The 17,090-nt window shown below is 39.8% G+C and overlaps 1 protein-coding gene across 1 annotated transcript; it reads left to right on the top strand.

Annotated features, from left to right (window-relative positions):
• The first annotated feature begins 9,938 nt into the window (after positions 1-9,938).
• Positions 9,939-12,217, top strand: LOC147609718 (uncharacterized). Its single transcript, XM_086787304.1, has 3 exons — positions 9,939-10,793; positions 11,570-11,731; positions 12,074-12,217. Exons 1-3 carry the CDS (start codon positions 10,060-10,062, stop codon positions 12,189-12,191), a joined length of 1,014 nt encoding a protein of 337 aa, XP_086643430.1. The 5' UTR covers positions 9,939-10,059; the 3' UTR covers positions 12,192-12,217.
• The last annotated feature ends 4,873 nt before the right edge of the window (positions 12,218-17,090 follow it).

The raw sequence follows: 17,090 nt of genomic DNA, 5'->3' as shown, positions 1-17,090 counted from the left end.
GATTAAACGGGTGGCCGTTTGCCCTAATTAGCTTAGGTGCTATACGCAGGTAAACGACTTGAGATATTTTTTTGGAAAAAGTGTATGCTAGGAACTTCCCAGATGGAAGAGGAGGTCCTAAAAGGTTGACTTATGATGGTTATGTGCACATCACTATGCCTATATGGAAAAATTTATGCAAGTTGTAGAACCCATGTATTTTGATGAGGCTATAAGAAATGTGTGCTGGGTGAAAGCTATGGATGAGGAGATGGATGCATTGAATGAAAATGAGACTTGGGATTTGGTGGCATTACCTAAAGGTAAGAAAGCTATTGGTTATAAGTGGGTGTATAAGGTGAAACATAACAGTGATGGTAGCATAAGCAGGTACAAGGCTAGATTGGTAGCCAAAGGATATGCACAGACACATGGGATTAATTATGAGGAGACATTTTCCTCGGTTGCAAAGATGGCAACTGTGAGAGATGTGATTGCAATGGCTACAGCTAAAGGTTGGTTTTGACATCAAATGAATGTAAGAAATGCATTCTTGCATGGTGACTTACAAGAAGAGGTGTATATTGATCAGCCATTCCTGAGGATATAGGTCACCCAAAGTATGTATGTAAGCTTCGTAAGGCCTTAATACTGGCTGAAGTAAGCTCCACAAGCATGGCATGACAAGATTGTGGAGTATCTTGTCACTATTGGTTCTCATATGGCAAATGCAGATCACTTTTTGTATGTGTGCAAGAGTGATAAGGGTATTGTGATTATCACCATTTATGTAGATGATCTTATTGTTGGGGGTGACAACTTGGATGAGATTGAGCATGTGAAAAGTCTTCTCAAAAGGAAGTTTGAGATGAAGGATTTGGGAGATTTGCACTACTTTTTGGGAATTAAGGTCGTTCGCTCACATGATGGTATTTGGCTGTCACATAGACAATATGTATTATACATGTTGTCCAAGTCTGAGATGGCTGAATATTGTAAGTCAATCTTGGTGCCATTAGATTAAAATGGCAAGCTTAGTGTGAATGCAGGTTATGTGTTGGAGCATCCCACTATGTATAGAAAGATTGTGGGGAGTTTGATCTATGTCACGATCAATAGGCTAGATTTGAGTTACACTGTTGGCTTAGAGAGCTAGTTTATGCAGGTTCTACGCAAACCACATCTTGATAGTGTGTGATGCACACTTCAGTAATTGAGGGGGGCCAAAATTGATTATGTATTGTTTTATGGTAGAGCAAGTGTACCATTGGAGCTATATGGGTACAAAGATGAGAGAGAGAGAGAGAGAGAGAGAGAGAGAGAGAGAGAGAGAGAGATAAAAAGGGAGTTTGCCCACAAGATGGACACCTAGAAAGAGATACTATAGCAAAAAATAAAGAGGAAAGGAGACATACATGGAAAGTTGGCATATCCAGCTACCTTCCACTCCGAACATGTATTGAATTTTTGGGAGTGTAAGTTGATGTGCACCAGACCACAAAAGAGTGTGATTAGGTCAGCCAAACAAGCATAAATGTGTGGTTACCGCTCTTCAAGAGAATATGGTAGCAAGATAGGAAGGTAACAGGTTCGCGGACAGAACCTACATTATAAGCGGGAGATGTTAATCCCATTTTGGATTAACAAACATGATCCTCAATTCAGGACATTAATAAGTGTCATGAAATGGCACTATAAAAGTTGTACATTACGAGATATTGGCCACCCAAGGCCTAGTAAGTGAGTCTTGGGCCACCAAGTGTGAATAAGGGCCAAATGTATATAAGGCATTTTCTCATAATGAAAAGGCAAAATCCCCTTTGTGCTATAGAGAGTTCTCCCTTTGTGTCTTGAGAGAGATTGAAGGAGTGAGAGCATTCTAGCATTGTGCCTCTTTCATGCTTGTGTGATTCATGCTTGTGTGAGAGAGTGAGAGAGAGAGTGATTGCCATATGCGACGGTGTGAGCGACTCTACGGTGGTAGCATGGAGGTGGAGCTTGGACTTTGGAGCTTAACAAGTGAGCTTGGAGGCCTCAAGGGATTCAAGTTTGAAGCATTGGTATAAGTACCCTGCGATGGTTATGATCTATTGCTCATCCTTTAGGTGAATGTGTAGAGTTCCCTCTTGGAATTGTGGTAGCCCATAACATTCCTCCCTCTACTTTTCAAATTATATACAAACTATCCTCTCTCTTTACTTTTCTAGTTATTAAACATTTCCTCCCATTACTTTTAAAGTTTTTATCCCCAACCTCTCCTCTCTCTTGTCACATCACTAACTCTATGGGCATTTTTAAATGGGGGTCAATTGTTAATTTTTGGGTATTTTTTGCACTTTATCCCTTAAAATCTCTCCCCCAACATATATGTATATGACAAATTCATTTTTTCTTCTCAATCTCTCTCTACAAGTACTCTATAACTTCAAAGCAAACGAATGCACTTTTCAACTTTTAAGATGTTGTCATAACTACCTACTTGTCACATCCAAAAATTCTTGAATTTAGGGAGGTCCAAAAAATAAAATTTTTGACTTTTTAAAATTTTTGTGAATATATATTATGCTTAAAAATTTAGCCTTAAAAAATATACATATGAATTTTTTTCTATTTTCTCACACTAACTATTTAAAAAAGACTCCCTAAGGCTTTTTAACAAATAAACATTCCTTTGTCTTTACTTTTTCAAATTCCAAGCATTCTCTCTCATTTCTTTTTCAATATTTTCTGTCCAACCTCTCTCCTCTCTCTTGTCATATCAACACAAGCTTTTAGGTCATCAATGATGACTGAGCCTTTCTCCCACCTTTCTACCTTTAGGATCCCCTTGAATCCTTGAATTTTGAAAAAGGCAAGTGGGCATAGGAGAGTAGAGAAGCAGAGAACTTTATTAAGTTAGCATAACATAATACCAGAGAATGAGAGGTTGGCTTTCCTTTTAACTTATCTCCTTTGTTTCTAAGGTTTACACCATTTGGGCATACAAACTTGAAAATAAAGTTATCGCGCTCTTAGCCCACCTAGGCTAGTGTAAACATCATGCAAAGGTAGTAATCTAAATTTCTTGATTCCAATTGTGCACCTTTTATAGACAAGCAACCTAAGCACATACACAAAATATACAATACATGGCTTTTAAGTGAATTTTGGCCATTCTAATGCCTGTGGCCTAGAGAAGGGGAAAATGATATCACTACAAGAGAACCAAGCATTCACAGTGTTTATTTATGGTGTTTTAGCAGCGCTTTATGTTACACCACCATAATCACCCACATGGAGTAACATTCCAATACAAAGGTCAAATGTTCTGATTATAGATGGACTGATGGTCTACATCAACCAAAGATGAGTTTCCAACCCCTAATGACCAAGACCAAAGAGCATGATGAAAAGTTACTTTTGGAGCATGGAGGAGCTTTATGAAAACATGTAAATGTACTAAAGGCACCCAAGATGGCACTAAAATATGCCCAAGGATGTGCCTAGGGTCTTCCTTATTGCTGAATTAGGACCTTAATAAGGAGGTAGAGGCTAGACTAGATCTTAAGTCAGTGTTTTGATTGGAGGAAAAGTATATATAAGTCAAAGGATGTGCCTAGGGTCTTCCTTATTGTTGCTGAATTAGGACCCTAAGGTATTCCTTATTGTTGCTGAATTAGGACCTTAATAAAGGAGGTAGAGGCTAGACTAGATCTTAAGTGAGTGTTATGATTGGAGGAAAAGTATATATAAGTCAAAATATCTACAATCAAATCATTGTTATAATTCTCATTTTAACTCTAGATATCTCATACCCTCTTTCCCTCTTATGCGGTGCTTCTTTAGACTGTCTATGTGTGATGTTATCTTGGAATTTATATATTCCATATGACCTCTAATCTTGTTATGTTTATGCCTTAAGTTGTAGATTTCAGGTTTGTGTGAGTAGGAGAAGATCACATTGATTTCTCAGGTGAAGGTGCAAGTCTTGGGCAAAATTACAAATTAGGGTGGAATGATGGGGAAGGGAGTGGAGCTACGGAGATGGAGATATGGAGATGAGAGGGAGATTTGAATAGGAGAGGAAGAGAAGAAAGCAAGAGGAAGTCTTCTTGAATTTGTGGTTCGTGTTGTCAAGGTGGTAGGTACAGCTTTTGGTTCGTGTTGTCAAGGTGGTAGGTACAGCTTTTGGCTGGTTACCATTGGGGTTGATTGAATACACAAGCTCTTGTGTATTTTTTATTGTGTGGCTTTCTTGGTGTTTCTTGGATTTCCATTCTTGTCGAACTTTAGGTGAAGCTATTGGGGTTGAAGTCGGTGGTGAGGCTTTCTTTACTTTGTTCGATTTTGGCAACCATATGACACGATTACCATCATAGTATCCTTGTTGTTGAAGCACATGCACAGGCACCCATCTTTGATGAACATTATAAATTAGTGGCTAATGCCTTTGGTGCTGAGGTTTCTTTCTTTGTGTAGGCTTAGGGAAATTTTTGATGCGCTTGGGAATCCAAGCTTTGGTATTACCTTGGTAGTACCCTTGTGCTTGCAGTAATCTTTTTGGTGCCCACACTTATTGACTTGTTGGAGTTCTTTGAGGAACTCACATAGGACGGTGTTGTGGAGTAATTTTATTTTTCCTTGGCCTTTGAGTGTTGCATTGAGGAAGAGACTTTGATGATCGAGGCACCCATTGATCGTGGTGGAATTTTCTTTTTGAATGAAGCGGAAGGAGTGGGACACTCATTCACATCGATTGGCATTGAGATTACGGTTGTGAGACTCATGGAAGTTGTTAACAATGAGGTTAGAGTCTCTTGTGGAGTGACTTTTGAAGATGAGCATTTTGAGTATGCAGTCATGTCCTATGGTGGTGAGGGTGGTGGTTGAACAGGCATGGGATCGAGGGCTTTTCCTTTGAATTCCTTTTTAGAGGTGGATGGTTGCACTTGGGGAACTTTTTCAGGAATAGTTGTTGATTGCAAGGTTGTTGTATTAGACTTTGTTGGTGAGGATGGAGCTGAAGGGTTAGATGCTTGATTGGAGTTAGTCATTGGTGCAGATGGCAGGTCATTATGTAGAGGGACTTTCGTGGAAGAGGCTTGTAACTTTTTGCATTCAGCATCATAGAAATCCATTAGGGCTGGATCCTCTTCCTAGCAGTATGGTATTGTCAACTTTGTGTCGTTGACCATCATGATGATCCTATTGCTACTATCAAAGCACAAAGGTGCTTGGGCAGCAATAGCCCATTTATGCCCCAAGATTAAATTTTCTTCCAACACATACTCAACCACCAAAAACTTGCAAGTAAGGGGGTTAGTTTCAATAAACATTGTATGTTCAAAGTACCCCAAACATGGCATGTTCAAATCTTGTGTAAATGGAATTCTTTCAGGATAATCCGTAAGTTTTGGTTAACCTAACAAATTCCATAACTCGAGGGTCATCAGATTCTGCTCTCGTGTTGGATAAAGTTGTGCTTGAATTGTGGTGATTTTATTGGAAATTTCTAATCCAACCATAATTCTTGGGATATTCTCTGTAAGATATGTTGGAAGTTCCAACTCTTCCAAGGTCTATTCCTCTCGGAATAGCAATTGCACAACACTTGTAGGAGTGTTCAAGGTGACTGTTTGCAATGTGCATGGATTCATCAATTGAATACAACGAGTCACGTATCCAAGTTCCACCAAGGATGATCACACTCAAGGATATTTTGGGGTAACATGGAATCTAAATCCCACATCTCCACTAATTGTTTGAGTAGCATAGCTAAAGTATCTTGAAACTTTAATGTTTTGTCCATTAGCATCTCTTGCAAGACCAGTATCTTTAGGTATGATTTTAGGTTGTCCCAATGACACCGAAGTATCTATTGTCATTATGTTAGAACTAGCTTAAGGTCTAATCAACCTAATCAACCCGCATTTGCGCTTAACATCATTGCATGTAGGAAAATCCAACCATACCATGATAGAATCTTCAAGTAGAACCATGGATGTTTCAGTTTTTGTTTCAGCTCCAAATCCCATTTCTGTTTCATATTCCCATTCACTTTTATCCTCTTTTTGGCTCTCACCGTTTTCAAGAGTACCCACTGTGTACAATGGAACACTTGGTCCTCTGACAATTCTAATCGAGGTCTATTTGGAAACTTGTGAATCCTCACAATCTTGTTCTATGGAGCTCTTTATGTCTTGGTATAGCTCATGTTTGGACTTTAAAGGTGCACGTACTAACGCTATACTGACTTCACCACATGAGAGAAGAACACTCCTCCAAATGAGGATTTGAAAGACTGCTTTAATTTTATAAGAGAATCATTGAATTCCTCACGTGCTTTTTCAACCGCATAATTCGTGCAATCATGTCTCTACTAATGAATCTTCTGTAGTAGAGAGTACGTCTTCCTCTTGAAAGGGAAAACAATACTTCTCTGGGTTTTGTATTTTGGTTGCTTTTTTAGGATTGGCATTATGAGGTTCAATCACAACCGGTGATCCTGTATGACACTCAATAGTGCTAACCATGCTCCCTTGAGATTGCTTTTTGCGTTCCACATATGTCATGTGATCATGATTTTCAATTTGGGGTAGTTGGGCGGGTTCTAGTTTCTTGATTGGTGAGTGACGAATCAGAACTTGTTTCATCCTCACTTAGCAATGTACTAGAACTTGTTTCATCTTCTGACGTTCTTTGGATTGTCAAGTTTTCATTATGTTTGCCCATATGCAACGAGAACGAACTTTCTTTTTTGCTTTTTTGTTCTCTGTCTTGCCCATGGGTTTTGTGGTTTGAGTGGTAGCCTGTGAGGTGAATGCTTCCGCATCATGTGTATCTTTTGGCTCATTTGGGTTTATATCCTTAGTAGGCTCCTTTTCCTTGTCCTTTAATTCATCCTTGGTATCGACAGTTTGTTGCCCCTTGTTTTTCTTGGGTTTAGAAGGTTTTGCTTTTTCTTTTGGTTTCTACTTTAAAGCATGTTCTTCTACCCATTTCTAAGTGTTTTCTTTTGCATTCATTTTTAATGTATCTCATGCCTTGGCTTATAAGCATGTAAGAACATTCCAAGGTGCCATGGACAATTGCCCGTTCTGCACACTTAAGATGTTAAGAGTTGTATTTTATGAGATAGGCTGCAAGGAAGTAACTTGCCTTGGAAAATCTTGGAATATGTTAAGAGTTGTATTTTATGAGATAGGCTGCAAGGAAGTAACTCGCCTTGAAAAATCTTGGAATATGTGATCAATGCCACATCATTCACATAGGCGTTGCAAGGTGTCAATGATTGTGGGCTGGAAGTATTTCAAACTGTGTAATCTGCCACCTTGTGTGGTCCATGACAATAGAAACACCGAAGTGTTTGCTTAGCTGCTTCCTAAGCAGTTTCTGCCCTTTGGACTATTTCTGTTTGGTACACGTGATATGGAGGTTTTGAGTTAATTGTAGATGTATTGGGACACTAGGATGTGTCGTGACCAAAGGTTTTGCAATATATGCAGTATAGAAAAATAGGTGCTTTGTACGCAAAATGGGGATTGGGATGGTCGTTAGTGATTGCACTGTACATATGGCATTTCGCTTGGAGAGGCATTAAGGATGTTTAGTTTTAGAGGAGCTTATCCTCTCCTAGAGATGTCGGTTGTAAGTTTTTAAGCAAGGCTACATAGAATTCATGGAATGACAATTCTGAGATCAATTTATCTTTAGCCATTGCTTCACTTGGTTTAGATGAGGAACATCTCATATCGTGATCATCTTCCATCATGTTATCATCTAAACGTATTGTGTCTTTACAACATTGATCAAATGTTTCCAGATTAGATACAACGATCAAGTTGTGTAAGCTGTTATTCTTTAAGCCCATCATGAAACATGAGTCTTCAATCGAGAATCGTTTAGTTTTTCCCATGCGTCCAAGAGCTCTATCCAATCTCTAATGGCTTCGTTTGGTTTACGCCCATATGAATAGTATTGTCTTGCTGCACTCCACCAATCACCTTGTCTTGAGAAGCCATGGATAAAGGCTATTCTCAAAGTCCTAAAGTTCATTTTGATCACAGGCATCAATGTGATGAACCATTGGCTAGCCTTTCCCACTAAACATAGGTTCAATGCATATACCTTGGTGGGGCAGTTTGGATTTCCAAAGGCTTCGTATCTCTGTTCAAAAATTTGTATGAATTGAACAGGATCAATTGTTTCATCATATTTGCCCATGATTTTGGAAGTCTGTATGGCCGTGTTTTTGTATGGGTCACTGAGGCCATGAGTGAGTGCTCTTATGGGTAGGGACTCACTTAGTCCTTGGGCAACCCCTCTTCCTAGATTAGTCAAGATATCCAAAGTGTGGGAATCTAGGGATTATAGAGGGTTGGTACCTAGCATGTCTAACGGCTTAGGACTTATGATAGTGCTAGGCAAGGGACCAAATCCCGGTGGTGTGATAGGGGTGTAAAACTCGATGACATGCTTGTTGTAGGCATGGCAAATAGTATTGGGAGGTGCATTTGGGGCATGGATCTCAATGGCTCGAAGATGTCAACCATTGGGCGCAGTGAGGGTGTTGGCCCACGTAGTCGCTCTATCGTTGCCATGTCTTGACGCTGCCAATTACTCCTTTAATGAGCAAGTACTTTTTTTTTTGCTTTTTAGGTTTTCTTATAGCTAGTTATAGTCTTGAAGGCATGGTGTACTCTTCATTGGGTCAAATGAGTGTCCGTTTGTCCTAATTAGCGTAAGCACTACACGTACGTGAACGACCTCTTAGAGATATTTTTCTAAAAAAGGTGCATGCCAGTAGCATCCCAAATGGAAGAGGAGGTCTCAAAACCGATGAAAAAAGCCAAGGGATGATTCCTCGACAGCGACGCCAAAAATGTTATGGCTCACCCTAACCCTCCTTGAAACACTCATCCTAACCCTCCTTGAAACACATCCAACAAAAGATTACCTGGTGAACCGTAATTGTCGTGAGGGTCTTTCCAATGGCCGATCTCATAACCCTCAAGGTGTCCAAGCTCTACAACTCCTTAAGAAGCAATTCCACCGCGTCTTGATATCTTGAATGTATGACCTTTTGGTGTATCTACCTTGACTCCTTCATATAAGAATGGTAGTAACTCTTGTTAACCCTAAGAATGGGTTAACACCTAACTTGCCAACACAACTGCATTCCAATAGGGGCCAATGCGCACCGATGGGTTAGTGTGTGCAGTGGCCCAGCCCATCTTACGGTCCCCCTTCCCCTAATCTTCATGCCACCACTTCCCCACCGTAGATCCCATGTCCCCCACTTCATTAAATGCTTGTGTGGTTTGTGCTACAGTTAGTCACCTAGCTGGCTACTACCTCCCTAGTGATGGTATACGACACGGACCATACCGGCACGTATAGGGGAAGGATCCTTTGCCAAACCTCTTGCACTTTGGGATAGTCCGAAAGGAAGTGCCATTGTCGACGACTCCATGTGTAGTGATGGCTACAATGCACACACTGTCACAAGCAAGTGCTGACGGCGGTGAGGCTGCAAGATGGGCTAACTACCAGAGGAAAAGTGGGATCTTCCTGTGCGAGTAGCTGTTCTCAAACCCATCCTAAGGGAGAGAGGATGAGCAAAACAAAAGACATGTGGAAGGCCCCACGTGTATAGTCTTTCTTTATGCGTGGCCCTTTTGAATATGTAAAACCCCTTGCTTTCGTTCTACATGCGTGGCCTTAATGTGAATACGTAAAACCTCTTTTCAAATTAAGCGTTGACATTAATACACAATGGGTACTTCTAATGCAACTTCTGCTGCATGACTTTTGATCGACTTGAGAGAGAGAGACAGAGAGACTCCGTGCGGCGACCTCCAATGGCGGCATCCTCGTAAGTTCAGTGCAGGTGCTCAGAAAGCCTGCTCTTCGTATGCAATTAAAACGCCCGCGTTTACCTTCTAAACGCCATTGTTTACTCTCTTCTGTCACGCAGTAGAGAAGCGTCGCCCCTCCTCTCCCTCCTCCCCCGCCTGTGTATGTTAATCAGCCGCCAACCTCTTCTAATCCACTGCAAACCCCATCTAATCCATCGCCAACCTCTTCTAATCCGGCTTGCTTATGGCCGGTCACCACCATATTGGTCGGCGCCGCCCCTCGCTTAGCACTGAAGCTCCTGCTTTTGATCATGACGACGAGCTCCTGCATTACCTGCTACATGACAACATGATCGATCCATTAAGCTCCCGTCACGACTCATTAATCCACAATCAGACAGCGCCTCTGATCCAATTCGATTCTAATTATAATCCATCGTCAGCATCCAATATGCAGCCGGCACTCATGAATCCTTCTCTTCACCAGCCCTCTCACGCCATAAGCTTGACCTACAGGCCCCCCCCTTCTGGCAAAGTTCTGCAATTTGAGTGTTTACCAGCTTATCATGGTGATTATGTTGATGATTCTCTTAATCTGTCTGATTTATCAACCTTCGACGCCCCCATTTTTAATGAGTTCATCAACAGCATGGACCCCTGCGCACCAGAACCGCAGCTAGTTGCTGTAGCTATGGAAGACAATGCAATTCTTTCACCTGATATTTGCCATGATTCTGATTCTTTCATGGTCGACCTTCCTAATCTTGTCCCGGGAAGCCCTATGAGTTACATGAGCAGCTCTAATTCAGTTTCCGCGGCTACTTATGAAGAGATTAAGAAAGAGATTAGCTGGGCTAATCCACCAGTGAGCTCAAGAAGCAACATAGGCCACTCTCCTTTGGGGATTGCAAGCTTGCCCACAACAACAATTTCACAGCTGCCTCATCCTCACATCGATATTACTGCCCAAGCTGCTAAGTAAGCCCTACTACCCCTAGCTACCTAAAGAAATAACACACATAAATTTGTCTGCATTTGTTTAACATCAATAATTAGCTTTTTACCCCCTCCCCAAACATGATCAGTCATTTGTTGAACATCAATTGGCTTTTTACTGCTGCCTCCAAACACACTCATGAGCTAAAATGGTCCTCATGGTCATCGGCATCCGACTTGAACATGTCACATGGCCCACGACGATGTATGTCACATGGCCCACAATGAATATGTCAGTAGTGTCAGAAATAAACTTTTTTCCTAACAAGTCAAAGAAAAATTATAAATTAATCAATTTAATAACTTTAAATCTTTAAAAAGTTAAAATTTAAGTCAAGGTTAGGTTTGATCAAATTACAACCAATTTTTCTTAATTTGAACTATGAAAATTACACTATAATAACTTTAAATCTTTAAAAAGTTAAAATTTTAAAGTCAAGGTTAGGTTTGATCAAATTACAACCAATTTTTCTTAATTTGAACCATGAAAATTACACTAAAGAAAGGTTTTTTTATTGGCGGTGGTTGGCCATTAATCAAGAGTTTGCTCTTGGGCCTTATACCAGTCTTCTCTTCCATTGATGACTAGGTTTACTCGCCTAGTCACATTAAGGTTTATTCTTGCCCTCATCCTCAATGATTATGTGCTAAACCTTAATTAACACTAAGCTTGGCATTAATGTTTGTTTTCTAATTATTGACCTCATCATGCAGGTCAATGATTGCCTTGAACTAATCGTGTACGTAAAATCTTGCAGGACCTCGAACCCACCTTCATCGATTGGACCCAACGTTAAGTACAACATTGCGAGTCCTACCGAGGTCGCACTCCGTGTAAAAACTGACATGCTCGACCTTCACGACGGCTATGCCTGGAGGAAATATGGCGAAAAAAGCATCAAAAACCAGAAGTTCACAAGGTCCGTCTCTTACACTGACAAATCAATGATTAACCTTCATTAATTACTGTTTGAATCTACATTAATATAGATGGTTCAACCATTGCGGCAAATCAATAATTGATTATTAACTTAGATTAATATTAATCCACGTTAATTTAGATGGTTGAACCATTGAGGCAAATCAATAATTGATTACTGACTTAGATTACTGTTAATCTACGTTGATTTAGAATATGGTGGTTAGCGTTCGGGCAAATCAATAATTGATTATTGACTTAGATAATGTTAATCTACATTAATTTAGACGGTGGCTCAACCATCGTCAATTGACTGGTTGATAAATTGATTGCATATACACAGGAGCTATTTCCGGTGTGCTCAAAATGGATGCGAGGTCATGAAGCGCACGGAGCGCTGCTCAGAAAGACAAGAGGACGTGGTGTTCACGTACTTGGGAAGGCACAACCACCATCCTTAATTATTGATAAAGGAAGAGATTATCAGTCCAAGGAGAGATTATCATCAAAGCTGCAAGTGCCCACAACCAATTACAAAGCCTTCTATAGCTAGGAAGCCCAATTCTTAGTTCAGCTAATCAAGGCAGGTGCCATATTGCACAGATGGGGGTTGTTTTAGCTGTTTAATTAGTGGTAAATGCACCATCTAATCACTCCCGTGTGCAAAGACATTGAAAAGAAGAAGCCTGTACGCCGTTAATAGTAGTAGCCCTAAGTGTAATTAACATTCGATTTGCAAGAGCCGTGCTGACCAAGAAAGCGATTAATCTCTCATCTCGTCTAAAAAAGTCAAACAATCCGGTTAGAGCCCTAGTTGGAAACATCAAATAGAGGCCTAACTTTGAAAACGCTTGCAATAAAAGAGTTTTTTTCTAGCCAAGGATGACCTTCAAGCTCAATCCGTTTTTATTGCATAGATCAACAAGTTTTTTTCATTAAGATTGTTGAAGTATACAAGCTCAAGCCGAATGTGTAGAGTATGCAAGCACAAATCCAATGCATGGATGTGTAGAGTATACAAGCACAAATCCAATGCATCTATAACGAGGGCGGGCAAACGGATGCCTAGAACAAAAGATATGGAGTTTTTTGTGTTCACACTCTTAAATTTAAATGTATTTTTTAGTTTATTTTCCTATTACATTGAAAAAACCCCCAAACGTCGGGGTATTTTCGTAGCTATATGCTCTACAGGATCAATGCTATTTTCACTACGCCACAATGAAAATAGCAAAAATCTTTAAAAAAAATATATTAATTTGGACCAGATTGGGAGAGTCCACACTAAGACCATAGTAGGGAGTTTAGGAAAATCCCATTACTTTGGGAATTTACTTTTCAATTTAGTTTTTGGTTTATCTTGTACATACTAATTCCAAAGTTGTCGAAAAATGTGGATATAGAACCTACTCTAATCATATACGATTTTTGAAAGGATTGAATCATGATGGTATTATAGCCTAGTTGTAGGTCTCCCGAATTTCATAGGCGAGGGACATGGGTTCGAATCATACATCGACACTTTTACTTAGAATTTTTTAAAGTCCCCATGCCCATCTCCACGCTCGGATTTTGTGGATCCCGCTCTTCAAAAGTAAACCTGGGCACCCCCATTTTACTCAGAAAGTAAACTGGGGGATGCTTGGGTTTACTTTCTGAGTAAAAGGAGGACATGGGACTCGAACCTACAACCCTCTTGATTAGACCCAAAGCTACAACCACTAAGCTATAGGCTACATCACGAAAAAAAAAACTCAATAAAGTTTTTTTTTTCTTTTTAGTTTTTCGGTGACCCAAACGACTGGAATCACACCCCACCACCTCCTCGCCGCCCTGGTTTACTCAAAAAGCATTAGGGCCAAAAACGGCTAGAAAAGGGCTGTTTGTTAATCTAAGGATTAAGAAATTGTCCAATTGTGAATTGACACGTATACAAAAGTATGGCATTCTTGTCTCCTCTAAATGTCTTCTTAACGGTTCTATTTTAGTGGGCGAACGGCTAAAACGGCTTAATTTAGACGTTTACGATGGCTAACATTAAAGTTTGGGTCCAAAATAGTGACATCTTGTTCCATTTTATATTTCAAAAAATCAAGCAGGAAGATACGAAATCCTCTTTTCAGGCTCTGAAAACAACGCTATTAATGACAAATCACCAAATTTTTTCAAACGTCTACTTTCCACCTTCCCTCCATTTTGGTATGGCTCATTCCCTTTTCCACCTTCCCTCCATTTCGGCATATGGTTTATTCCCCTTTCTTTGCACTTTCAAAAGACTCACTATTTTTCTCTCATCTGTGAGCTTCTATGGCGTCCTCACGTCGTCCTTCTCATAATATAACTTCTTGTGATTTTCATAACACCAGAGAGGATGGTGTTTGGAAACCCATGTCTTTTCGTGTGAATGATTGGGTAACAATGCTTCCCTTTTGCAAAGGTGCCCACAGGGTGAAAAGAACCAAGCGAAATGAAGTGAAATTCCATTGGAAAGATCGTGTTCTTGCCTTCAAAGTGACCGACAATGGCTGGCTTGCAAAAGTTCAACATGTCTACATGGCCAAAGACATGGTGTTGAACTTGGATGAACATCCAATTCTCCATTCTTACTGTAATTCAACAAAACTTTATCTATTTGATACAACATAATATTTCTCCTTCTGATATATTTGTTGTTTGTTTAATTTCAGTTATCTTTCCGTCAACAGCTGTGGAGTGGCAGCCTGTTGAGAGCTTAAGTGGCACATTCCAAGCAATTCACAAGGGGATTGCAGATGTCATGTATGCAGACAAACCACCTTCATTTTACAAATCAGTGGATTTATTTGTGTATTTTGCAGAATACAGGGTTCCATCAAGAGAAGGTGTTCATGGAGAATTATATGACATACCTATTCCCACATTAATGTCACTGGAATGGGAAGTTCCTGATCCAAATACCATAATAAGCTTCAAATCCAAAATCAAAGATGATATTCTTAAAGCTATGTCTCCTGGAAGGATTTCAAGAAGGATAAAAATTCAATGGTTCTTGCCTATATATGTCTTTGTGGCATGTTTCAATACAATGGAATTGGAGAGGACAAGAACGATGTGGCTTAATAGAAGACTATCTCTGACTGATCTGGACACTGTACTTGGAGAAGGATGGAGTACCAAGGAAACTTTTCATATTGGGGACAGTATCAGTTGTAGAGTAAGCCCAAATTCTTTGTCTATCTCATACCAACTATGTCGCCAATCCCTAGTTTTGGGCTATGTCTATAGGAGATGGAAAAGCAAGCTTGGTAGTTGGGTCCCTTTGGATTCTGAAGAGAATTGTCCAGAGTTTGAATTTAACATCATAGTCCATCCATTCATAGATCCCAGGAAACTCATAGTAACATCAAACTGGAGACTACAACATGTAAGAGAGTCGCTTGAGTTTCTGGACGAAATATCACCTGAATATAGATTCAAAGTAGATGATATTATTGTCAGTACAAGGATGGAGAGTGTAACCTCATGCATCACATGTCTCCCCCCAAAAAAAGTTGTATTTGAGCCACTTGCAAGGGCAGGTTTGTATAGCTGAAAAGGATTTCTCCAATAATGTAATCAATATATTCTGCTAAATTTCGTCTTGACTTCTTCACAAAAATGGTCAACATATTGTTCGCAACACAGAACAAGGTTTAACAGTTGAATATCAAATTATTGATACTGAATTTAAGTACAGAATATTGTCCCAAAAAGGGTGTGTTCATATGGAAAAAATGAACAAAACAAAAGCCAATTTGTGGAATCACTTAACAAAATCAACTTTCCTTTTGGCATGAGATGACCCTGGTTCTTTAGAGAATCTTTCTCTCTTCTGTTTGCTTCGATCAAATTTTGCTGATTGAGGTTCAAGTTCTGGAGTTTTGAGCTCTTGAGGTGTTGGAGAGGAAGACTTTAGAGTGAATTCCTCAAATGGTGGTAAGTTGGGCTCTTCTCTGAGATCTTTAGGTGTTGGCGAGGGAGATTTGGCAGTGGGGTCTGGTTTTGGAGAAGGTTCTTTGGAGGTTGGCCTTGGAGACTTAGCAGTCTTCTTGGGGAACATGAAAAAGAAATTTAATGGAGAGCCAACATTTGCCCTCTTACTTTCTTTGTTGGATAAACGACACTTCTGAATTTTAAATTTCACTGGTGAGTGAAACGGAAGACCTTTAGTAGCACTCTTCTCTTTGACAGGGGTCTTCTCTTTGATAGGTGTCTTCTCTTGAGCTGGTGAAGAGCTCTTCTCTTTGGCAGGAGGACTAGGGGTCTTCTCTTTGATAGGAGTCTTCTCTTGAGCTGGTGAAGAGCTCATCTCTTTGGCAGGAGGGCTAGGGGTCTTCTCTTTAGCAAGAGGGCTAGGGCTCTTCTCTTTAGCAGGAGGGCTAGGGCTCTTCTCTTTAGCAGGAGGGCTAGGGCTCTTCTCTGTAGCCTGAGGGATCTTTCCTTTAGAATGGGTCTTCTCTTTAGAATAATGGCTCTTTTTCCCCTTGGAAGATCTGCTCTTAGTAGGGCTCTTCTTTCTTTTCTTCTTCTCTTTGGCAGAGGTCTTTTCCTTTTTGGATGAGCCATCCTTGACATTGCTTTCCTTCTCCTCCCTTTTCCTTTTCTTTGAAGTTGTATCCTTGGCTCCTTTATTAGGTGGAAAGGGGGAATCAGGATCAATTGGATTGATGGATCTGTTCAAAACCATGGACACTGCCTTCTCCCTTACCCAACTTACCCAAGAATCTGGATATTCATGCAACTTAGACAAAAGAAAATAAGAAAATAAGAAAATAGGTCACTAAATGTATTCACTAAATCAATCAATGGTTTTCATTCATGAACTTACAGTAAGTGTTGTCATTCTAAATCTTGACTCAAGATATCTCCAAGCATTAGCAAGCACCATCCATCCACAAGATGTTGAGTCTTTCTGCAAAGGAACTTCTTGATTGTAGTACTTAAAATCTTCAAGTTTGTAGTCTACATAGGTAGAACCTAGAAAACTCAAGATAAGTTTGGCAGCACTGCAAGCATAAAATATTGAGGGTCAACCAAATAATTGAAAACATACAAAATATTGTTCTAGAACATAAACCATGGAAAAGTTGATTCTTACATTTTACTTCTCCCATGAATGGATGCTAAAGAATTCATAAAGATTACATCTCTATCCAATAGATTGAAGATAATAAGACTCCAATGGCCTTTGTGATAAGATGAATACTGCAATTAGTTGTGAATATTGTAATGTCTATTATAGACAAAAGATAATTGAGTGTGAGTCTTACACTTCAACATAAGGGTATACAATGTAATTGCAGGTAAGCATATCAAAGTTTTTGAGAAAACTTGCAAGATCC

Source organism: Cibotium barometz, chromosome 50 (genome assembly GCF_041138505.1).
Source record: "Cibotium barometz isolate CiBa-2024 chromosome 50, ASM4113850v1, whole genome shotgun sequence".
In the NCBI taxonomy this organism is placed as follows: Eukaryota; Viridiplantae; Streptophyta; class Polypodiopsida; order Cyatheales; family Cibotiaceae; genus Cibotium; species Cibotium barometz.
Note: the sequence above shows the minus strand (reverse complement) of the source record. Positions and strands in the feature narration are given on the sequence as shown.